The sequence below is a fragment of the Eulemur rufifrons genome, chromosome 6 (genome assembly GCF_041146395.1).
Source record: "Eulemur rufifrons isolate Redbay chromosome 6, OSU_ERuf_1, whole genome shotgun sequence".
NCBI classification, from domain to species: domain Eukaryota; kingdom Metazoa; phylum Chordata; class Mammalia; order Primates; family Lemuridae; genus Eulemur; species Eulemur rufifrons.
In genome coordinates this window covers 100,323,258-100,347,113 of record NC_090988.1, presented here as the reverse complement: position 1 = coordinate 100,347,113, position 23,856 = coordinate 100,323,258, and the positions used below count along the sequence as shown (strand labels likewise).

Genomic DNA, 23,856 nt, shown 5'->3' with positions numbered 1-23,856 from the left:
TGGGCACAAGGACCTCAGGGGAGGACAGCCGCGTGTGCCTGGGTGTCAAGGAGGGGACAAGCCTGGCTGATTCCCAGAGTAGCAAGGCCAGGGTGGCTGTGAGTAGCAGGGAGGCAAAGAGGACAGGAGTGAGTGGGTTCTTTGAGGCAGCAAGGTCATGCAGGGCCTTGTAGGTGACTATGGCGTCTGGACTGGATTTGGGGTGTCGTGGTGCTGGACAGTGGCAGGTAAGATCCTGAGAGCCGTCCACGTGATAAGACACAGACAGGAACTTGTGGGCCCAAGGGTGAGAGCACTTCAAATTTTCCTACAAACTGCCAAATTATTCTCCGCAAAGGCTTCCCCCTCCCATTTCACGTTATTTCAATGCCATTAGCCATTTTATTAATATTAAATATTTTGAAGCATGCTTTTTAATGACTGCATGGATTTTCTTTTAAAAATCTTTATGAGGTATAGTGGACATACAATACACTACACACATATCTAGAGTGTCCAGTTTATTTCGGTGTCTGTATACGCCTGTGAACTGTGACCCCATCAATGTCCATTTTATGCACCCCGTTTCTTAGTAACCATCTAAAAGATTTCCACCTTGCTGGGATGAGGCCCGGGACTCTCCCCTTTCTTTGTCCTCTAGTTTCACCCCATCAATATTTCCTTTATTCACTTTATTTCTTTTCTTTTTATTTTCTTAGAGAAAGGGTCTTGCTCTGTCATCCACACTGGAGTGCAGTGGTGTCATCATAGCTCACTGCAGCCTCAAAGTCCTGGGCTCAAGTGATCCTCCTTCCTCAGCCTCCTGAGTAGCTGGGACGGTAGGTGCGTGCCACTGTGTCCAGCTAACTTTTTATTTATTGCAGAGACAGGGTCTCACTATATTGCCCAGGCTGGTTTCGAACTCCTGGCCTCAAGCAATCCTCCTGCCTCAGCCTCCCAAAGTGCTGGCATTGGGTGTGAGCCACCACACCCTGCAGCACTCTCCTTTAATTTCATTTTAGCTAATACAGATAACAATAACGGAGGGATCAAATATTTTGCTTTTTCTTTATTAGTTTGCATTTCCTTATGCGTCCACTGAACCAACTCCCCAGGAGTGGGATCCATCCCCATATTTCACCGGTAACATTCACCTTTAGTAACTGAGTGCGGCCCAGCTCCGGCTCCATGTTACAGGTGGCCACGTGGCCACCCAGGAATCCAAGGGTCCTCATCTCCCACCCTTTCATCCTTTCTCTTCCCAAACCACGAGTTTCTGTGAGCCAGGGCACTTCTAGCAAATCTTGATTCTAACACCAATTCTAGGAAAACACACCATGTTTCTCTACCGTCTGACACCGAGGTGTGAATCTTCCCCATACCAAGCAATTCTCTGAACACCAGCTTGGTGTCCTACAATTTAATCCAACTCTGACCCTGTCTACCGAGCCTCAGTGCAGGCCCCACAGGTTAAGGGTTCAGGCCCACAGACTGCCCCCTCTTCTGACACCCCAGCTATAAATTGGAGGTTCTCATGACCCCTTCCTGATGTTCCATCATTTGCTAGAACAGTTCACAGAACTCCCAGAAGCACTTTACTTATGATTACTTGTTTATTATAAAGGATACAACTGTATCCAGCAACAGCTGGATAAGGAGATGCCCGGGGCGACCAGGGAGCTTCCACGCACCTCTGAGTCCACCCTCCAGCCACCTCCATGTGTTCAGCAACCTGGAAGCTCATAAAGTATTGTTCAAGAGGTTTTTTTGTGTTTTTTTTTTTTTTTGAGACAGAGTCTCACTCTGTTGCCCAGGCTAGAGTGCCGTGGCATCAGCCTAGCTCACAGCAACCTCAAACTCCTGGGTTCAAGCAATCCTCCTGCCTCAGCCTCCCAGGTAGCTGGGACTACAGGCACGCACCACCATGCCCGGCTAATTTTTCTATATATATTTTTAGCTGTCCATATAATTTCTTTCTATTTTTAGTAGAGACGAGGTCTCGCTCTTGCTCAGGCTGGCCTTGAACTCCTGAGCATAAGCAATCCTCCTGCCTCAGCCTCCCAGAGTGCTAGGATTACAGGCGTGAGCCACCTGTCGGCTATGATTTTACTTTAAAATAATCCCTCCATGAAGTGACCTTTGTCCCTCAGAAATCATTTCCGGAGACAATGTGATAATTTGCCGCCAGCCCTGAACTTTTATTGCCAGCCTGGGTAGAGGGCAAGCCCCTCACACCTGTGTTCCACACACCAGCTTTGGCCTGGTTCCCGAGGGAGGGCCTGTGTCTCCTGGTGGCTATCCACAGGTGGAAAGAGGGAAACCAGGTCGTGTCTTATGGGAACATTAGGCAGTGGGGTTTCTGCACCGACTCTGGTCTCTGCCCGGGAGCCGGGGCCTTGGCTCTGCAGAGCCCAGTGTCGCGAAGAGAAGAGGCGCCTGCACGTCTGTGCAGGAAGTGGGTCACAGGTGTGCCTGGCCTTCCAGTTGTGCCTCTCTTATCTCTGTCAGCCATTGCAGGTTTGTGGCCTGCCTGGCAGAAGTGGCATGTGGCCCCAGGAATCTAGGCCCCTGGGGAGTGGAGGTGCTGGGAGGAAGCACCGCAAGCAGCGGCTGTCCTGGCGCTGGGCCCTCCCTCGGGAGCCACAGGCAATGGGAGAGGCCGGGGCAGCTCCCTTGCTGATCTTCTGAGACAACACTGAGCGCCACCTGCATTGCGGCACAATTTCATGTTTAATGCTTCTGGGGCTACGTCTGGCTGTGGTTCCTATAGACACCCAGGACGCAACCTCTTCTGCAAAACTCCTAGGCCATCAGCCTTGCCTGATATTCACCTTCCCAAGCTGGCTCAGGACCCATAGACATCTGCACCTCATAGAAGGGGCCTCACCAGCCCCCCACAGGGGACCAACCCCCAGTTCATCAGCTGTGTGAAATGTGCAGTTCAGAGAGACTCACTGAATCAGTGCTGGCCGCATGCCTGGGGTGGCAGTGGATGCTGGGTGTACATCTGTGAACAAAATGAATATATGCAAGGCGGGCGTGCTGGTGCACACCTGTAGTCCCAGCTACTCGAGAGGCTCAGGCAAGAGGACTGCTTGAGCCCAGGAGTCTGAGGCTGCAGTGAGCTATTGTAACACAGGGAATGGCCTGAAAAAAACCAATAAAAATATTTTCTGTTTCTTTAAAACATCCCTCACTCCTTTCTGAGAACTGAAACCTGCATCCCTGCCTCAGGCCACTGGTCGGAGGGGCAGAGGAGGCTCCTTTTTCTCTGTGGCTCAAGGGAACTGTCTGGTGGGAGGTCCTGGGTGGAGGTCACGGGATTGTCTTGGTGGAGATGGGACAGAGATGGGACAATCAGAATCATCAGTAGTTGAACAACAATTGCCCGAAGAATGACCTCCCTTTGGAAGCTCTTTCTGTTTAGGATTAGGAAAAGTGGTACTTTTAGACAGGAGTCTGTCATTTTCCTCATTGGCCAGAAAATTAATAAATTTCTCTTTCCTTTTCCCCACCCACTTGTCTTTGTTCTTCTGATGTGGCCTTGAGGACAAGTGCTGAGCTTTCGGTAACCTATGGTGATGCCACTGCACTCTGCCTGGGTGGGCAGGCTAGAGTGGCAGGGAGGCAGACAGGAAACCTGTGGAAACACGAATACTCCTCTACTGACACCAGGAGGGGACAGACGGGGAGCAGTGACCCGGGAGGCGCCTGCTGAGATGGGAGGTCTCAGCCCATCAAGGCTGGTGAGGAGGATCCAGAGCAGCCAAACACTTATTTCGTATCTTTTTTTAATTTAAAATTTATTGTATGTGATTATTTTTTAAGAGACAGAGTCTTGCTGTTGCCAAGGCTGGACTGAACTCCCACCTCAGCTTCCAAGTAGGTGGGACTACAGGTCATGTCTCATCTCATTAGGACCTGCTGTGAGCCGGGCGTGGTGGCACCTGTGGTCCCAGCTTGGGAGGCAGAGGCGGGAGGATTGCTAGAGCCCGAGGGTTGGAGGCTGCATTGAGCTACGATCCTTTCATGGAACTACAGCCTAGGGGATGAAGGGAGATCCTGTCTCAAAAAAAAAAAAAAAAATAGACTTGCTATGTTTTGAATGTCCCTTTGCAAAGGGAAGTTTGCCCTTTGTCTTCTGAAGTTTCACTGAAAATCAAATGAAAACCAAGGCAGATTAATAGGAGAAAAGGCATACAACTTACTGACATGGGAGGGAGAGAATCACAGGGGCTCACCCGACCCCCAGTGGGGGACAGAAGCTCACACACTGGAGGGAGGAGGGGTGCAAGCAGTCCTTTTGAGGGGCAGTAAATGATTATTAGGGAGAATGATGGACCCTGGAGATAAGAATTAACTTGTAAGTGATTCTTTCTGAAATCTGAATGAGCCCAGCTGCATTCTTCAGGCTTCTTTCTGCAGCAGACAGTGGGTAACAGGGCGGGTGCAGAAGGGGCCCTGTTTGGAATGTCCAAAAGTTCATTTGAGGTCAGAAAGACTGACTTTAGAATTTGAAATTTGATTTTGGGAAGGTAGTCAAATATCAAAGGCTTAAAACACTTGATATTGAAGGAAAATTAGAAATATTTTCACCCCAAAATATGGCATGTTGACCTGCTGGACTGACTAAAGAAGCCTGAAGTTCTGTGTGACCTTTCCTCCCTGCCACATCCCCAAATCATGGAAGTTTCTTTCTCTGTCTGAGATCTGGACTCACCTAGAACAATCTCTTTTCTTCCCCTCCCTGTAAGACCAGGGCTGTGACCTCAGCTCGACAGAGTCCCAGCTCAGACTCATTTAAATTCTTTTTTTTTTTTTTTTTTGAGACAGAGTCTCGCTCTGTTGCCTGGGCTAAATTGCCTTGGTGTCACGCTCACAGCAACCTCAAACTCCTGGGCTTAACCGATCCTCCTGCCTCAGCCTCCCAAGTAGCTGGGACTACAGGCATGTGCCACCATGCCTGGCTAATTTTTTTTTTTCTATATATGCAATTTTAGCTGTCCAGCTAATTTCTTTCTATTTTTTTTAGTAGAGACGGGGTCTCGCTCTTGCTCAGGCTGGTCTTGAACTCCTGACCTTGATCCATGCTCCCGCCTCAGCCTCCTAGAGTGCTAGGATTACAGGCGTGAGCCACTCATTTAAATTCTAACAGGAACTATTTGCCAGTTATTCTTCATTCCTATGCAGTCATCCTCTCCGGGGTCCCTTGTTGCCCCTGGGCAGAATTCATCTTTCCCTCCCATGACCCACCTTACAGCAAGGAATGTGAGCTTCTGAAACTGTTGGGGAGGTTTTTGTTTTGTTTTGGTTTTGTTTTTGTTTTGAGATAGCATTGGGCTAGAGTGCTGTGGCCTAGCCCAGCTCACAGCAACCTCACACTCCTGGGCTCCAGCGATCCTCCTGCCTCAGCCTCCCGAGCAGCTGGGGCTACAGGCACACGCCATCACGCCTGGCCCCTGTTGGGGAGTTGAGTCCTCATTTTCTGAGGCTTCTCCTTTATATGCATTAGAATAAATAAGCTTTTCTGTTATTAATCTGCTTTATTGTAAGTTGATCTTTTAGCAAACCTTTGGAGGATGAAGAGGGGGTTTTGACTTCACCCCCACAGTATCAAAATAAGGAAGGCTTAATACACTTGGCCAAAAAGGATCGGAGGTGACTGTAAAATGATAGTCGTTCATTTAGCCGAGATGATAATTAAAGGATTTCAAAAAGCAAAGACTGAAACTGCCCTTCAATAATGGGGTACAAGGCAAGAACTATGGTAAAGGTCTAGCTAAAAATAATGACAATAATTAGTTGCTGTCCCCCTGTTTGCTTCTCTGTAATTGCCACTCAGCTGGTAGTCATAAAGATTCTTAGCTTGCTCATAGATAATATCACCTTTTTGAAACCTAGGGGTAGTTTCTGAGATATTCCAGGCTCTGCATTCCAGTGGGGCGGCTGACCCACGCAGACCGGTGGCCTGTAACCAACAAACTGACTCAACTGGTCTTGTGACCCCCACCCAAGAACCTGGTCAGCAAAGAAGACAATTTGTACAACCTTATGGTTCTGCCCCAAAACCCAGCCAATTAGCAGATTCAATTGCTTCCAAACTCTCTTTAAAAATCCTGTCTCCTAAATTCTCAGGGAGGCAGATTTGAGAAATTTCTCCCATCCTACCTCATCCCGCTACGAGAAGTAAAGACTCTTTCGCTGCCGCAAAACCTGCCGACTCAGCGTACTGGCTGCTCCTTGGGCGGCGGACAAATGAACCTGGTTGGGGGCAAGAAAACCTTTACTTTTGTTATGGAAACCCCCATGGGGTTTTAGTCCAGTTGCTCATTGGACAAAGATCCAATTATTGAGACAAGGAGGATTGCCAACCATAAACCTTTCAAAACCTCTGACAATTTTTTTTTTCATTCTCTTTCTTTCCCCAACTTCCGATATCCATTCAGTTTTATCGATCATTCTTTTTATTCCAGTTTAAAATAATCTTTAGATAAGCTCTAAATTAGACAAAGTTACTTTGCTCTTAACAAAACCATATTATCCGGGCGTGGTGGCTTCCGCCTGCAATCCTAGCACTCTGAGAGGCTGAGGTGGGAGGACCACTTGAGCTCAGGAGTTTGAGACCAGCCTGAGCAAAAGCGAGACCTCATCTCTACTAAAAATAGAAAGAAATTAGCTGGACAACTAAAAATAGAAAAAATTAGCCAGGCATGGTGGCACATGCCTGTAGTCCCAGCTACTCAGGAGGCTGAGGCAGGAGGCGGCTTGAGCCCAGGAGTTTGAGGTTGCTGTGAGCTAGGCTGACGCCACGGCACTCTAGCCCTCTAGCCCGGGCAACAAGCGAGACTCTGTCCCCCCCCCCAAAAAAAAGAATGCTAAGGCAACACAAAAATCACAGGAATTCACCACAGGATTTGTAAGGTGACCAGTTTCATTTGGGTAGATAGCTTCTAATTTAGTCTCCATTTTCTAACTGGACTGATGGGCTCAGGGCAGAGCCCACTAACAAACAGGCCAGCAAGACATTTGCAGCTCCAGGGCCTAATACATACGTGACAAGCAGGTGTAGCCAGAAAGCAGAGTGTATAGACCCCCAGAAATCAAGGATTCTACTTTTACGCTGAATCCTGGGTCCCCCAAAGAGGGAAACGCCTTGGGACCAGGCTGCACACCTCCCTAGAGGGACATTCCCCCAAGGTGGGGGGGCAACCCAAGCCCAATCAGCCCACTCTGTGATCAGCCCGTCCACCATGGGGGTCTCACCCCTTGGTAATGAGTGTTTCCATAGTGCCCAAACCACACCTTTCTCATCTAAAGGCACAAAGCAACAAGTAGCCCCTGCAGTATTTTTTTTTTTTTTTTGAGACAGCATCTCCCTCTGTTGCCCGGGCTACAGTGCGGTGGCGTCAGCCTAGCTCATGGCAACCTCAAACTCCTGGGCTCAAGCAATCCTTCTGCCTCAGCCTGGGACTTCAGGCATGTGCCACCATGCCCGGCTAATTTTTTCTATATATTTTTAGTTGTCCAGCTAATTTCTTTTTATGTGTAGTAGAGATGGGGTCTCGCTCTTGCCCAAGCTGGTCTCGAACTCCTGAGCTCAAACCATCCGCCCACCTTGGCCTCCCAGAGTGCCAGGATTACAGGCGTGAGCCACCGCGCCCGGCCTCCCCTGCAATATTAACCACCCACTGCAACCCCCCGAACCGCAGCCCTCACTGGTGACTTGCTAGCTGTCACACACAGAGGTCCAGTGCCCTCTCGAAGTGCAAACTAAGCTCTGGAACCCCAAAAGCCAAAGATAGTGGAGAACTCAAGCATTTAGACCTGAGAGGAACCTGCCCAAGACTCTGGTGGCTCCATATGGAAGACAGAAGACCCCCCAAAGGGGCTCTGGCGTCTCTTCTGTGTTCCTCCAGGGGTCTCAGGGCTGCTAGGATTTCCCTCTAGATTCCTTCAGGTGGCATCAAAGATGGCAAAAGGAAGAGGGAGCAGAAATGGAAAAACAAGTCTTAGAAGAGCCAGTTTGGGGAGATTTTAAGGTTTCCAAAAGGTCAATGACATTTTACATTTTTCTCAGCAAAAATGATGCTGACGAGAAAGGGAAGCAAACAGTCCCAGGGCTGGGGTGTGCGGCTTCTCCTTTAGCGATATCTGATCGTAAGATGATCACAGCTGCCATTTGCTGAGCTCTAGGTACTCGGCAGGCGCTGCTCTAGGGCCTTCTCCTGTGTTGGCCCCTGAAGTTACCACAGCGCGCCCGTGGAAACACGTGTGGGGACGTTCGGCGCGCACGGCTCGTTAGTGACGGAGGTGGCCATCTGATTGGAAGCCCTTGTCCTCAGCTGCTGGGGTGCCCTGTATCCTGTCTTGTTCCTTGTCACACGCTTCTTCTGTGCCTTACTGCCTCGCCGTGGCTGGGAGGTTTTGGGGTGGCAGTGGCTTTGGGCCCTGGCCCACCCTTAGCCCCACAGAATGAGGGCTGAGCTCTGCGGCTGGAGGAGCGAGGGGCAATGCTCGGGCGAGGGCAGCCGCAGAGCCCCGGCACCCAAGCGAGGCCAAGGTGGGTGCTGGCCGGGGCTGTGTCCATGGGAGGTGGGACAAGCCGGGGCTTGAAGGCTCCTGGGTGAAGCACAGCAGGTGAGTCCGGGCAAAGCCCATAGGGCCTAATTGGGCAGCAGAGAAAGCTGCCTGCTGAGGCCACCAGCCAGCAGGGACACAGACGTGGTGGTGTGGGCAGGGGCCTCCTGCCACCCCCAGGCAGAGCACCATGCAGGTGTATGATCACCTGTCCAACCTTCATGGGGACATTTATGCTCTGTAAGGATAGTGATGTGGATCATTGCTGCTTTTTTTTAGTCAAGAAATGCAACTTGCTAACCTCATCCATTTACAAAAATTGTAGTTAAATACACAGAAAACTTACCTATTTTATTATTATTTTTTGAGACAGGGTCTCATTCTGTCGCTCAGGCTGGAGTGCAGTGGCGTCATCTTAGCTCACTGCAGCCCCTCCAGCCTCAGCCACCCAGGGAGCTGGGACAAGTGTGGGCCACCATGCCTGCCTAAGTTTTCTCATTTTTTGTAGAGACGAGGTCTCGTTATGTTGCCCAGGCTGGTCTCCAACTCCTGGGCTCAAGTGATACTATTGCCTTGGCCTCCCACAGGGCTGGGATTACAGGCGTGAGCCACCGTGCCTGGCCTTAACCATCTGAGTGTACAGTTCTGTGCCATTAAGTACATTCACACTGTTGTGCAACCCTCACCACCGTCCACCTCCAGAAGTTTTTTCATCTTGCAAAAGTGAAACTCTGTCTTCATTAAACACTAACTCCCTGTTCCCCCCTCCCAGCCCCTGGCACCCTTCTGTTTCTATGAATTTGCCTACTCTGGGAACCTCATATACGCGGAATCATACAAGCAATTGTCCTTGTATGACTGGCTGCTTCCACTCCGCATAATGTCTTCAAGGCTCACCCATGTTGTAGCGTGTGTCAGAATTTCCTTCCTTTTTAAGGCTGAATAACATTCCACATCTTGTTTACGAGTTCATCCGTCGCTGGGCTCTTGGGCTGCTTCCACCTTTCGGCTGCTGTGAGTAACGCAGCTGTGAACATGGTGTGCAAACGTCTCTTCGAGACCCTGCTGTCAGTTCCTTTGGGTGTACGTCTGGAAGCGGAATTCCTGGCTCATATGGTAATTCTATTTTTAACTTTTTGAGGAACCTAGCCCAATTAATTTTCACCAGTTCAACACCGATAATGTTACCAAACAGTTCCCCAGACGGCAGTGGCTCTGTGTCTTTCTAGGTAACACGAATAGTGCATTTTCACTGAGCACTTACTACGTCCCCATGGCAACACGGCAGGGTGGGTACTAGTATCATCCCACTTGGCAGATGAGGAGGTTGAGGCTCAGGGATTGGGTGACTTGCTCAAGATCACACACAACTCACTGGGGGCGGGTCTGGGACTCCCCTCAGGTCTGGCTGGCTCCAGAGCTCACACACACAACCGCCAAACTGAACCGCCTGACCACACCAGACGTTTTCAGAATCTAAGTTTCAAATGTCGTAAGAAATATGGATGTGTCTAAGTCAAAGAATGTGGAACGTGATTCCTGCCTTCAGCCTTCCCTGACCTGCACATGAAACAGCCACCACACCGGAGGGTGCTGGCAGAACCCGAGAGAAGGGCTGGGTGAGGGACAATGCCAGGCCCTGTGACTCTGGAGACATTTATTGAAACTTCCAGATGTGGCCGCACCACGGCCGCATTAGAGATGTGAGCAGTCCACGTTGTGAGGTTCCGTCCCGCCACCCTCCCTACTCCCACATCCCACAACCAACAGGGTCCTGGAGGCCCCTCAGGATCACCCCCCTCCACATCCAGGCTGCCTGGGGACCACAGGCGGGCAGGTGCAGCGCCCCCTGCTGCACGCGGAGCACACGACCGGGGAGCCAGGGCTGCCGGCACCGGAGGGGAAGGGCCCTGGCCACGGTGGTCTTCCTGTCCTCGTTCCAGATCTCAGGGCTATCCCATGTGACTCTTGGGAAACACGCAGAGGGAATTGTTTACCAGTTTGATTAGAGACGTCATGTCATCCAACAGCCCTAACTTCTTTTGGAGGACGGCCCTGTCTCCATGAATGAACCACACTGAGGTCCTGGGGTCGTCTGAGCCCCTTTGTGCCCAGACCTCACGTCCTTCCCTCTTTGTTGGTTCCCTTGGCCATTCTGGCTCCAGGCCCTGTCCCTTCTTACCTGGATTAGCTTCCAGCATGTCCTCCCCTTGCTGCCCTAGCCACCCCCGCAGAGCGAGCAGCCCCCGCCCCCGGGACTGTCTGCCCCTTTCAGGATCAAGGCGGGCTCCCCAGGCCCTCTGCTCGGCCCCTGGGGCTGGCATGTGGAGCTCCCAGAAAGTGCTGTGCCCTCCCACAGCCGCCTTGCCAGCTCTGCCAAGTGGAGCAAAGGGCACAGGCAGGGGCGCTGGGCATAGGCCGCCTGCCCTGAGCTCCAGCTTTCAGAAAAGCGAACGGCTGAAAACAGGTGTGTTTTGATTATCCAGAGGTGGAATTTGCTCACGTCTTTGTTCATTTCATGGAATCGCGGCTGCGCCTCTGTTGATGTCAGCTCCAGTGTCCCAGCTGTGCCCTCACCTGCCCCTCCGGCCCTGCGGGAGGCTGCCAAGAATACTACTGGCCTCTCCCAGCAGCCCCCAGGCTGCGGCCCCAGGAGGCCATGCTTGCCCTTCTTCCCAAGGTCTTATTTTCTCTGGCTCAGGGAGGCAGTTGCTTACGGACACGTTGTTTCAGACAAGTTAGAACAGACACGCACGGCTTTTAAAATCAGAACACAGAGACTCAGTCTCCTTGGAAAACAGGAATTTATTTTTTCATTTCTGTAAATACTAGCTCGGCGATCACAACAAACCCGGAGCGATCTCAATGGTGTTTATCCGGAGGACGATCTGTGGGGTCACAATGACTGAAAAGAGAGGACATCATCGCAGGCTTGACATAGTCTGAGCACCGCTCACAGCTACAGAGAGGGGCTCCCAAAGCTGCTGGCTCTGCCACTCCCAGGTGGCACGGGCCCTCGACCATGCCCCGTGTCCCACACGCCCATGTCTGTTCCGTGGTGTGTGCTGATGGCCTCACTGGCTCCGTCAGCACTTGCAGAGGCCGGACCACCACTGGCCTTGTGGCCAGGAGTGCCCTGTGCTGGCATCTCACCTCGGCCCCACCTGACTTACCTGGAGGCCACCTGGAAGTGTCAGAAGATACAGATGTTCTCCTACCAAACTGATTCTAAGGTGACAGCAAATGCTGCTGTTCCAGGTACATTTAATTACACCACACAACTGGTAGTTTAGCCCAGCAATTGCTGTTGTAACTAAGCTGTGACACAGGATTCTGCAGCTGTTCACTTGTGTGTGTGGCCCTGTGGGGTCCCGTCCTTGAGGCGCCCCCACTGTGGGGACTGTCTTCAGTGGAGGCTCCTGTAAGGATGGGACCAGACCTACTCGTGGATTAACTGCTGCTTTGGGGCAGGGGCAGGTGACCCGAGTTAGAACAGAGCAGGTCAGGTGTGGCCAGTTGAGGAGAAAGAGCGTGAGGCCAGGCTCCATCACGTGTCCCCTCCCGAACGAGGGTGGAGTGAGCAGGGGCAGCTGCACTGAGACCTGCCGGGGCCCCTCCCCTGAGCCCCACCTGCGCCCTGCCGGTGACCCGCACGCAGCCGACACACCTGCACCCCGGGGCACAGTGCCAGCAGGACTTTGTCCAACTTACTTCTTTTCTTCCTGTAGTTTTTCCTCTTCCTAAATTTCATATTGATTTTTGGCCATGATTCTGTCTTTTCAATGACTGTGGCTTCTATTCGAACAAGATCCTTTCTAGAAGGAAGGAAAACAATGATGGACCTTCTTATTTTTCAATTTTACAAATGCCTAAGGTGAGAGTTTCTAAAATGAGGGTCTACTTTCTTTTTCGCTGATTATAAAAGTAACCTGCCAGGTTGAGTGCGGTGGCTCACGCCTGCAATCCCGGCCAGCTAGGAGGCCAAGGTGGGAGGACTGCTTAGGCCCAGGAGTTTGAGGTTGCAGTGAGCTCTCATGATGCCACTGTGCTCCAGCCCGGGTGACAGAGTGAAAAAAAAAAAAGTGTAACAAAGAACAGTTCAGTGGAGTCTGTGAGCGCATCTTAAAAGGGCCACACTGTAATGAATTATTAATAGTAACAGACTGATAACTTGGTCAGGATGTTCTTTCTCATGGGACACCAAACATCCACTACGATAGGTATAAACCTGTGCTCAGTGACGGCAGTGACTATAAACGTAACCCCCTCCACCTGGCCTAACTGTGCCGTGTCCACCTTATGCACGCTCGGCCCCGGGGCCCGAGACCAGGACCGACACTTAACAGTGCGTTACCCAAGGAGTGGCTTGCCAAGTAGCGTGAAGTTCTCAGCCCCAACCAACAGGACCTGAAAAAATTAAACAGGCACATGTAATCATTGGCTTATTACAATAAAGAATATAAAAGTTGCTAAGAAGAGGTAGCAATGAGAACACAATGCAAAATGAGAAAGATATGGGTTACCTGAGAATGAAAACATCATTCATCTGCTATCTAATTATTCCTTTAACATGAAATAATTGAGGCGTGAGCCTATAATGCAATGGCACTGCACAGCAATGTGTGTACCTATCTTAGGTACACACTCCAGACTGTTACAGAAAGGAGATGGGAAACTTCATTATTTGATGCCATGATTCTACAAGAGGTAACTATTAACCTCTTATATAAACTGTGACTTGGGAGGGGTGCCGTGGCTCAGGCCTATAATCCTAGCACTCTGGGAGGCCGAGGTGGGAGGATCGCTTGAGCTCAGGAGTTCAAGACCAGCCTGAGCAAGAGCAAGACCCTGTCTCTGCTAAAAATAGAAAAAATTAGCTGGGTGTGGTGGTGAGCGCCTATAATCCCAGCTACTCAGGAGGCTGAGGCAGGAGGATCGCTCATTGAGTCCAGGAGTTTGAGGTTGCTGTGAGCCAGGCTGATGCCATGGCGCTCACTCTAGCCTCGGCAACAGAGTGAGATTCTGTCTGAAAAACAAAATAAAATAAAACAAAACAAAGCAAAACAAAAACACCCTGTGACTTAAAGCTTTTTATTGAAATGTAATGTACAGAGAGAAAATGCACAAATCATACCACAGTGTCTCTTCAAGCAGTTGACAATACTTTTAATAGTGAATGATTTAGGTGTAATTGTATTCTTTTAATGACTGCAAAATTCTTAACGGTCAGGCAACCATTCTCAATCTAGGGAAACTGTGACACTAAGCGTGGCCACAGATGAAGACACCGTTACCTTCCAAGTGCAACAGTGTTTTTATTAGATATGGGAAGATTGCCTTTAATTTTACTGATAAGAAAAAAAATCTAATCATACTAAACTTAAATGTCTAAAGACAAAGTATATTTTATAACAATCTAAGTGGACATTTATATTAGATACTGAAAAATAATAAAATTAATGTCTACAAATACTCATTTTAAACATAAGAAAATAAATGTGCTCTTGCTCAAGAGCTTATGACAGAGTCCCTGATGTCATTAAGGAGAAGAGAGCTTTGCCAGTTTTGTTAAATTAATTAGTTTGGCTCTGAGCAAAGGTGTCAAGGTCAGATGATCCGAGAAACAGAGCTTCATGTTCTTCTTGGTGTAAATATGCAAAGATCTACATTCACAAAGGAGGAGGAGTTTCAATTAACAAGGAAAATCATATATCTTAGATTATATTACATTGCTAATTAAATTATAAAAGAAAAAATTATCCGCAGCACCCAGGGGACTGCCTGTAAACCAGTCCTTAGTGTTTAAAAACAGCAGCAGCAGCCATCAAATCTAATGGTGGTGTTTTTGCAGAAACTTGACACATTTTCCCCTTAAATGTGGGCTTGAAAACTTACCACATGCTCGACTGGGATTTTTATTGTATCTGCAATCAAACATTTTTCCATGGGAATACATTCATGAGATTGTAAGGTGAAGCAATAAAGACACATTTTTTTTTTTTTTTTTTTTTTGAGACAGGGTCTCACTCTGTTGCCTAGGCTGGAGTACAGTGGCATCATCATAGCTCACTGTAATCTCAAACTCCTGGGCTCAAGCAACCCTCCTGCCTCAGCCTCCCAAGTAGCTGGGATGACAGGTGCGCACCACCACATCCGGATAATTTTTCTAGTTTTTGTAGAGACAGGGTCTTGCTATGTTGCTCAGGCTGGTCTTGAACTCTTGGGCTCAAGTGATCCTCCTGCCTTGGCCTCCTGTAGTGCCAGGTTTATAGGCCTGAGCCACTGCACCTGGCCTGAGACACGTGTTTTTATCCTCAGAGAGATGTGCTGTCTCCCTCCCTCTAAGGAAACAACCTACTGGGCCGGGTGCTCTGCCCTGGCCCTGCCCTCCGACGCAGCCAGTGCCCACTCTTTCCCTCCCGTGCCTTCTGAGCCCTGGCTTTGCTGGCCTATGCCCCAGACTAGAAGAAACTTCCTCAGTGATGGACTGAGGCATGAAGACTGTACATGTGGTGGCCGAGTCCCTGAATATACAAGCGACTCAGTGGTCTCACCTTCTCCAGTCGAATCCTGTCTCCACATGCAATGTCTGGTCCATTTTCAACTAAGATCAGGTCTTCAGAGGTCACCTTCCACTGGTGGCCAGCAAAGTGCACCACAGCAAAGAGCCTGCCATACTGCCCGGTGGCGATGAGCTCGTTCACCTTCCCCACGACCTCTGTGGGGAAAGGCGGCTGGGCAGTCACCCACGGCTGCTCCCCACCCCACTCTCCCCTACTGCGGTGTGCCATGGAGCTGCCAGAGGAGGGGCCCGTGACAGCTTACCCCTTGGGGACACCTCACTGATGGCCACCCAGCCCTTGCTGGCCCATCCTGCAGGTACAGGCACCAGGCTCAGGGTCAATCTGTAGTTCCCAGGAGCACAGGCACCTCGGCACACGGGGCTTTTAAGGACGGAAGCTTCCCCAGACTTCACAGAACGTCCAAACCACCTTCTGCAGTTCTCTGGCCTGAACACCTAGCATGCCTGGCTCCGTTTCTGTGGCTCTGGGCAAAAACCTCCACCCTGTTTAATCGCATTCTTTATGACTAAGAAGCCAGAGGCCGGGGGCATGAGCACTGGGAAGTGAAAGCAGAGGCCTTTTGTAATGAGGACCACCTAGAGTCACGTGTCCACGGGCTGCATGGATTCTGTCTGCACGCCTCTTTCACTCGGGCTCAGTGCTCTGCGTCGGCCACCACTGCCCTGGCGCAGGTAACGATCCCCCATGCCCTGCACCATTTACTCTGAACAGCACCTACTGACCACCGCCCCGCCGGCCTGGCCTAGGGCTGGGTACAGAATGAACACGACACAGTTTCTGCCCTGGTATAGGAGCCCAGACCAGAAGCTGCACCTGGCAGAGGACGGAAGTCTCGGTGTATTTATCTTGCAAAGTTTCTGAAACAGTATTTTAAAATACTAGGAGATTCCACGCAACAGCTAGATTTCTAGCTTTTTGGAAAAGTGAGGATCATGGCAACAGTGGCTGGCCATGCTGTCCCTTCTCAGGACACATGCACAGGTTGAAATGATTCCTGACACCCCTGCATGTTTCTCCAACAGTCGGCGAGGCACCAGCTTCTGTTCATAATTGGGCTTAATTGTTCTTCCGACTGGGAAGAACTGTCCCCGAACCCCATGTTTCTACTCAGGATGGGCGACAAGAGACGGACCAAGCGCCCCCTTCCCTCACCCAGGCACCTGCCTGCAGCAAGGGGCTGGGGGGAGGGCACTGAAGGAGTGTGTATTAAATGAATAAGCACTTTAAATTTTGGTGTTAATTGGCAAAAATGTACATGAGTGCTCACACTGCTGTGTCTAGGAGCTCCTGGAAAGGGGACATCCTTGCTCTGTGGCCTGGTGCCCACCTTTGTTGGTGACCAGGGTGGGGGGCGGCACTGCCCTCTGGTCTGTCTCCCAGGGAAGTCTTTTACCTGCGTGGTGTCTGGTCTCCTCAGCTGGGTCTGGCAGGACAACTTCTGGCCACGGTGGTGAACTCAGGGATGTTTTAGCAACGTATCTGTGAAAAACATTTAATACATGCATGTCCCACACACGTGAAAAGGCAGCTCACAATCCCTAAGAAATGGCTGTGCACAGTGTCAGGAAGGACGGAGGTCTACCCAGTCCCTGACTCGGATCTGCATCCTCAGGTCACCTGCTAGAACAGTGGCACTCACATTCACAGGAAAGGCCCGACTGCTGGGAGGGGCCCTGGCTGTGTGCATGCACGTGTGTGTGCATGTGTAAGCTTGCTATCTCCATGGTAAGGGATTCTGGGCAGCACTAACATTCACTCTTTTTTTTTTTTTTTTTCGTTTTTTTTTTCTCCCCGCCCCCCACTCTTTTTTAAAAAAAAAAAAATTATTATTATTTTTTTTAGAGACAGGGTCTCAAACTCCTGGACTCAAGTGATTCTCCTGCCTCAGCCTCCCAAGTAGCTGGGACTGCAGGTGTGTGTCACTGCACCCTGCCAATACTCACTCTCCAGGACAGACCCCACCTCTCTGGTGTGATCCTGAGGACAGGCTCCCACATGCCCTCTTAAAACTGCAATGTATTTCAATAAGCAATAGCTAATCGTTCAATAATCAAAACCAGACTCCTCAGCATTCTGTTCCAGAAGAGGCCTCCTTGGAAGAACTCTCAGTCCTGGGGTGGCCCACGCAGAAGGCTGGACTCTGTTAGTGTCCTCAGGGCACATTTACTCTTAGAGGTACAGGATGAAATGTTCAACCCCTCCCTCCACTTTCCCTACAAGACACGACACAGGGCGAGCAGCTCTCCTGCCTCCCCAGCGTGGCTCCTGAACACCCTGCAGTATGGCTCCAATCACCCTTCCCCACCCGAGTCCCACACAGGATCTTGCCCTGCTCTCCTCCCTCCCCTGTCAGCGCCCCACCTCCAGCTCCTTCCAGGTAGGTCCCTATTCTTCATGCCCAGACAGGAGCTGGGGAGACCTGGGTGTGAACCCCAGCTCTGCCACTGATGACTGTGTCTTGGTGTCTCTAGCTGAGAAAATTGGAACACAAGCACCTGCCTTACAGGGCCGGAGAGGGACGAGGAATAATATTCCTGGCAGGCCCCAGCAGAGTGGGGATTCTGTCAGTGCTCAGTCCCCAGAGCAGAAGCAGTGTTGCCACGACCTGTCCTGTCCTGGGATCATCTGTGCGCGTCACCTCCCCACACTCAGGGATGCCAAGCTCAGTGCAGGCAAGTCGTCATTTCAGTAACTCTCCCCATGGCCCTCCCCCGCTGGGCCTCAGGTGGGTGGAGGTGGTGGAGGGAGAAGGGGAGGGGAGGGACGGCAAAGGGGGAGCCTGGAGTCAAAAGAAGAAGGTGGGGTCTTCCTGACTTCCTGCTGTCTACAAAGCGGGAGGAGTACGTAGAGTCCAAATCAAATTATCCAGAACAGTTTTTAAGCTTTTGTTGTTGCTGCCACCAGAAAGCAAAATTTCAGTTTTTCTACTCCAGGGTTGCATGAGGAAAGATAAAGTAAGAGTTGCAATGTAAGGAAAATGTGCAGACGTCCACACCGAGGCCCGGGTCCGCGCGCCCTACTTGCTGGCGCACGGGAGAAGCGCTGCGCACGCACGTCTGCGAAAGACGGATGCTTTCCCACCGCGCTGAGCCTCAGAGCTCCTAGAAACCTGAACCCGTGGTCTGGCACCGCCCTTGAGGGGCGAGGAGGAGGAAGACGCTGCTCTCTACAACAAGTCTCTGAGCTGTTTGACGTCTCGTCTCCTCAACTGGGTCTGGCCATGCCCAGTGTGAAAAGAACAAAAATGGGAAAGTTGGACCCTGGCAGGGTGGGCATAAGCTTTCACATAGAAAAAAAAATAAGCCCAATCTAGTAAAATGCTCATTTATGACTTCTTCCTGTATTCAGATTCAGTTGTTCAACTTCTTTTGAGACACAAAAAAAAGACTCCTGTATCTCCCCGCTGCCAAGAATCCCTGGTGTCGCAGTAACGGCAGCCGATGCCGGTGCTTACTGCGTGCCTGGCACCGCTCTAAGATCTTTAAAAGGAAACATTTACTTAATTCTCACCCAACCCGTGGAGAGAGAAGCTGACACTCCTTCCATCTTGCAGAAGCTCAGTGTCCCAGGCAGCGAGGGGTGGGCTGGGATCCCACCTGGGGCTTCCCTACAGGTAACCTGTACCTTGTACTGGCCCTGTATTTCCTACCAGGGAGTGGGATTTTGTCAAAGTTTACTTTCTGCAGTTTATAATACTTACAAAAATTTTCCTCTTAGTATAAAATTTTAACACAGAATGTGCTTTTTCAAATTAAATGAGTTCCCAGAGATTCTGACACAACCTTCCCGGTTAGAAATCTTGAATTAGGCGTCAAAGATTCTCTGTAACAAAAGGCAGAGAAGATATATGGCCTATGTCTTTCTCTTTGGACTACTGCAGTTCTGTCTATATTTTAAGGATCTGAGAAAAACACTGTCAAAGAAGTTAAGAGAAAACGTAAAAACATTCTTGAAAACTCAAATGAGGAAGTTCTGACTTTTTTTTGTTTTCTAATACAGACAGGGTCTTGCTCTGTTGCCCATGCTGCAGTACAATGGCATGACCATAGCTCACTGCAGCCTTGAACTCCTGGGCTCAAGCGATCCTCCTGCCTCAGCCTCCCCAGTAGATGGGACTACAGGGGAACACCACTACGAGTGGCTGAGGAAGTTTTGACCTTAGAAAGACAGTTCTACAAATGAAAGGAAAAGAGTCACCAAAACCCACATTTTGATATTACCTTTGTGGAGATGAAGTGCTCTGTGAACTGAATCTTCGAGAAGCAGACCAAAAGGAAGCTGAGGGAACAAGAGAAACATGGGGAATTACCACCACAAAATGCACAACTGGCTTCTGGTTTAGACCACTTCACAACTTGCCAACAGAAAAATCTAGGTGGACAAAACTAAAATATTACTTATGAGTTATGCGTGTTGAGATATGTTCAGCACAGCATCTAAAAGCACCTAAGACCAGAATCACCCACCCATTAACTCATTCCTTGATCAAGTGCCCAGTAGGTTCAGACCCTGTTCTGTGCCCCGGTGTGGGAGCAGTCTCCAAGGTGGCCTGGTAAGTCCTGCCTCCTGGTGTTCTCGCCTTGTTGTCCCTCCCATAGGTTGCTCTTTGCATTCAATGGCTTGCGGCAGAAGCCATGGTGCATCACTCTCGAGACAGATTATAAAAGACCACGACTTCGTTGTGCCCACGCCTGCTCCTCTCTCTGATGTCCAGCTGTAGGAGCTGCTGTGCTGTGAACGGCCCTGCGGAGAGGCCCACGTGGTAAGGAACTGGGCCTCTGGCCAAACCCAGGCAGTGAGCTTGTGAGTGTGTTCTCCAGCCCTGAGGGAGTCTGAAGAAAACTGCAGCCCTGCAGACATGCCTGACTGTGATCTAACGACAGACCCTGGGCCAGGACTGCCCAGCTAAGCTGCTCCCATACTTACCCTCAGAAACAGTAAGAGGTAACAAATGCTTATTGTCTATAGCTGCTAAATTTTGGGTTAATTGCTATGTAGCAGTAGATGCTTAATACACCAAGTGACAAAGACATTCACAGTCTACTGAGAAGAGAGAGGCTCAGAAATACTTTTTGCACAGTATTTAGGTGCAAAAAGCAGACAACAAATTTCTTAATAATTAAAAAAAATTGAACTATAATTTACATGCCATAAAATTTACCCTTTTAAATTCACCCATGAACAGAGGCTCCCCATTCTCCTCTCCTTGGCTGGTTTCTCCGCTTCCATTTGGGTGCCTGGGGCTCAGCCCTCGAACTTTCCCTCGTCCCTACCTCCGGCCATTCCTCTGGGGCTTGCATCTGGCTGGATGGATTTAAACAATCCCTGTCTGCTGGGGACTGCCAAGCTTACACCCCAGCCAGGACCTCCCTCCTGGCCTTGCACGTCCAGTGGTCTACGTACCATTGCCACTTGTGTGTCTGGCAGGCACTCAAACCTACAAAGGCTCCTGGTCTCTCCCCTGCCTGCTTCTCCCACGCGCCTCCCCATCTCACACAGTGGCAACCTCAGCCTGCCTGCTGCTCAAGCCCCAGAACTCTGTCACTTTTGCTCTTTCTCTCTCACACCCCTCAGCCAACCCACCAACAAACCCTGCTGGCTCTCCCTTCAAGGGATCCCGAATCTAACCATTTAAGTCATCCAAGCTGTCACCTCTTGCCTGGGTTATCACTAACACCCTGCTCTCACCCTTGCCTCCTTTCCACGCACAGCAGCTAGACCGATTCTGTTAAAACTTAGATCATGTCGCCGTTTTGCTGAAATCCTCCAAGAACTTCCCATTTCATTCAGAGAAAAAGCCAAAGTCCTTACAGTGGCCTTTAGGGCAGGGGGAAAATGCGACCCCCTCCTGTCTCTGAATCCATCTTTCATGCTCTCCCCCTTCTTCACTCTTGCACCTGCCATTCTTTGATATTCAAGTATTTCCTTGATATTCCTAGAATACACCAGGCTCACACCTGCGTTGGAGCCTAAGCCTTGGCTATTATTTTTTTGGTAGAGAGAGGGGTCTTGCTATGTTGCTCAGGCTGGACTCGAACTCCTGACCTGAAGTGATCCTCCCACCTCAGCCTTCCAAAGTGCTGGAAGTACAGGGGCGAGCCACTGTACTTGGCCTGCTTGGGCTATTCTTCACCTGGAAACTCTCCCGCTTTGCCAGGTACCTGCAAAGCTAATTCCCTCACGTCCTTTGGGTCTCCATTAAAACACCATCTCAGTAGAGAGGTTTTTCTTGGCCATCCTATTGAAAATGGTATCTCCCCCTCCCAACTCATGTCTCCTTTTCTCCGTAAGACTTATTGGCTTCTAACATACTACATAATTTGCTTATCTTAAAAAATTGCCTGTTTCTCTGAACATTCCCTCCCCCATCAGAATGTTAGCTTCATTAAAAGCAGGGATTATGGTTTTGTATTTATTACTAATGTATCTTCACCCCTAGACAGGTGCTCAACAAATGGTGAATGAACAAAATTTATTCTACTAAGCCTCTGTTGGAACACTCCAGTGATTGGGAACTCAGCATCTCTCTTGGAAGTCACCCCACTGTCAAAATCTCAGTTAGAAGGCTGGACATGGTGGCGCATGCCTGTGATCCTAGCATTCTGGGAGGCCAAGGTGGGAAGATCGCTTGAGAGCAGGAGTTTGAGACCAGCCTGACCAAGAGCGAGACCCCGTCTCTACTAAAAATAGAAAAAAAAAAAATTAGTCAGGCATGATGGTGCATGCCTGTAGTCCCAGCTACTCAAGGGACTGAGGCAGGAGGATCGCTTGAGCCCAGGAGTTTGAGGTTGCTGTGAACTAGGCTGACACCACGGCACTCTAGCCAGGGCAACAGAGTGAGACTCTGCCTAAAAAAAAAAAAAACAACAACCCAGTTATCAATTTTCTGCACCCGTTCTGCACCCGATCTGCTTCTAACTTTGGCCTTGCGCCTACAGGGAACAAATGAGTTCTCTCCTCTCCCACAGGATCATCCTGGTGATTGTGTCTTTCCTTCTTGTCTCCTTTACTCATGCTTCAAGGCCTCGCCTACTCACCATTTTGGTCACCTTCTCTGTACTCATTTCACTTTGTATCTTTCTCTCTTCAAATGTTGGTCTGCACTGGAGGGTGGTTTTATGTTGGTAGAATGGAGTAAGTCCCACTGCTTTTGTAAAAACTTCCCTGCCTACTTAAACCCAAGTTTTATTATGGAAAATGTCAAGCATACAAAAGTAAAGAGAACCGAATATCAAACACTCAATTATCCCTCCCTAGGTTCGACAGCTGTCTCATGGCCAATCTTGTCATCTACACCACCTCTGGCCCAACTCTGCAATTATTATTATTTTTAATGGACTTTATTTTTTCGAGTAGTTTTGGGTTCACAGCAAAATGGAGTAGAAGGTACAGAAAATTCCCATGTATCCCCTGCCCCCAGCCCCCACAGCCCGCCCAACTATCTGCATCCCCCACCAGAGTGGTACATTTGCTGAAGTCCATAATTTACTTTGGTTCACTCTTGGGGTTGTACATTCTATAGATCCACCATAATATCAGAATAGTTGCCCTAAAAATCTTTTGTGCTCCACTTATTCATCCTTTCCTCCCCAACAACCTAGCCCCTAATTTTTTTCTTTCTTTTTTTTTTTTTTTTTTTTTTACTGTCTCCATAGTTTTGCCTTTTCCAGAATGTCACACAGTGGGAATCATACAGTATGAAGCCTTTTCAGATTGGCTTCTTTCACTTAGTAACACGCATATAGGTTTCCTCCGTGTCTTTTCATGACTCAGAATAATTTTTAAAAAACACAACCATAACATCATTCTCAAACTTAAAAAAGAGGAACAATTTTTTAATAGCATCAAATATACAGTTAGACCTCTCCCTTTTTTTCAGGTTAGGGTGACAGGTGAGACCCAATTTTAGGGCATGAACACTCCCCCACACAATCACTTCAACCATTTTTGAGCAAAGATTTACAGAGTTTTTGACAAACATAACCTTTTTTGGGCCTCAAAACCATCCAATGCCTCACATACAGCTGTTGTTTTTGCTGAATTAGTTAGGATTAGACAAGGATATTCATCACTATTTTTCAGATGAGGACATTTTTCAGAGAGTGGCTTGCAGCCTGGGGCAATGGCGCAAGCAGGGGCTTTGGAGGCGGACGGAGGTGCGTCTGAATCACTCCTCTCATTTCCTCCCTGTGTGACCCTGGGCAAGTTAGCTAACACCTCTGAACATTAGTTTGCTCCCTCATGACACAGGGCCTATACAGAAGTTGAAAGGCTATCGTCAGTATTTACGCTACTAATTGAAGGAACTAACTGAAGGCAGAGACCGAGCCAGGGTACATATGGGAGGGGCTTGACAGGACCCAGGTTCCCCGACTCCAAAACCCATGTTATATTCACCACAAACGCAATCAAGAGAGGCACCAGGCGAGATCCACACACATGTGGCGGGACCGCAGGGAGCACTGCTCATCCCGCATCCTCCCTTCACCCCGAGGCTCGGGTCTCACCTACTCCGGGTCCTGACGTTCTCAGGATGCTGCGGCCGCACGAGGACACCAGCCGCCCGAAAGTGACCGTCAGAGCAGATACAGCCACGGCCGCCGCCATCTTCCCGCAGCCTTGGCCGGAAGCGGAAGCAGCGGGGACGTAGTGCGTCGACGCACCAGCCCGGCGGGGAACACTGGTTCGTGGGGAACACCAGCCCGGCGCGGAAGCG

General features: G+C 49.8%; 1 protein-coding gene across 1 annotated transcript; it reads right to left on the bottom strand.

The window, feature by feature from the left end:
• Positions 1-11,343: 11,343 nt before the first annotated feature.
• MRPL21 (mitochondrial ribosomal protein L21) lies at positions 11,344-23,805 on the bottom strand. Its single transcript, XM_069471724.1, has 7 exons — positions 23,648-23,805; positions 19,361-19,418; positions 16,534-16,619; positions 15,111-15,274; positions 12,911-12,963; positions 12,268-12,371; positions 11,344-11,461 (listed from the first exon to the last, which is right to left on the bottom strand). Exons 1-7 carry the CDS (start codon positions 23,745-23,747, stop codon positions 11,397-11,399), a joined length of 630 nt encoding a protein of 209 aa, XP_069327825.1. The 5' UTR covers positions 23,748-23,805; the 3' UTR covers positions 11,344-11,396.
• Between the last annotated feature and the right edge of the window lie 51 nt (positions 23,806-23,856).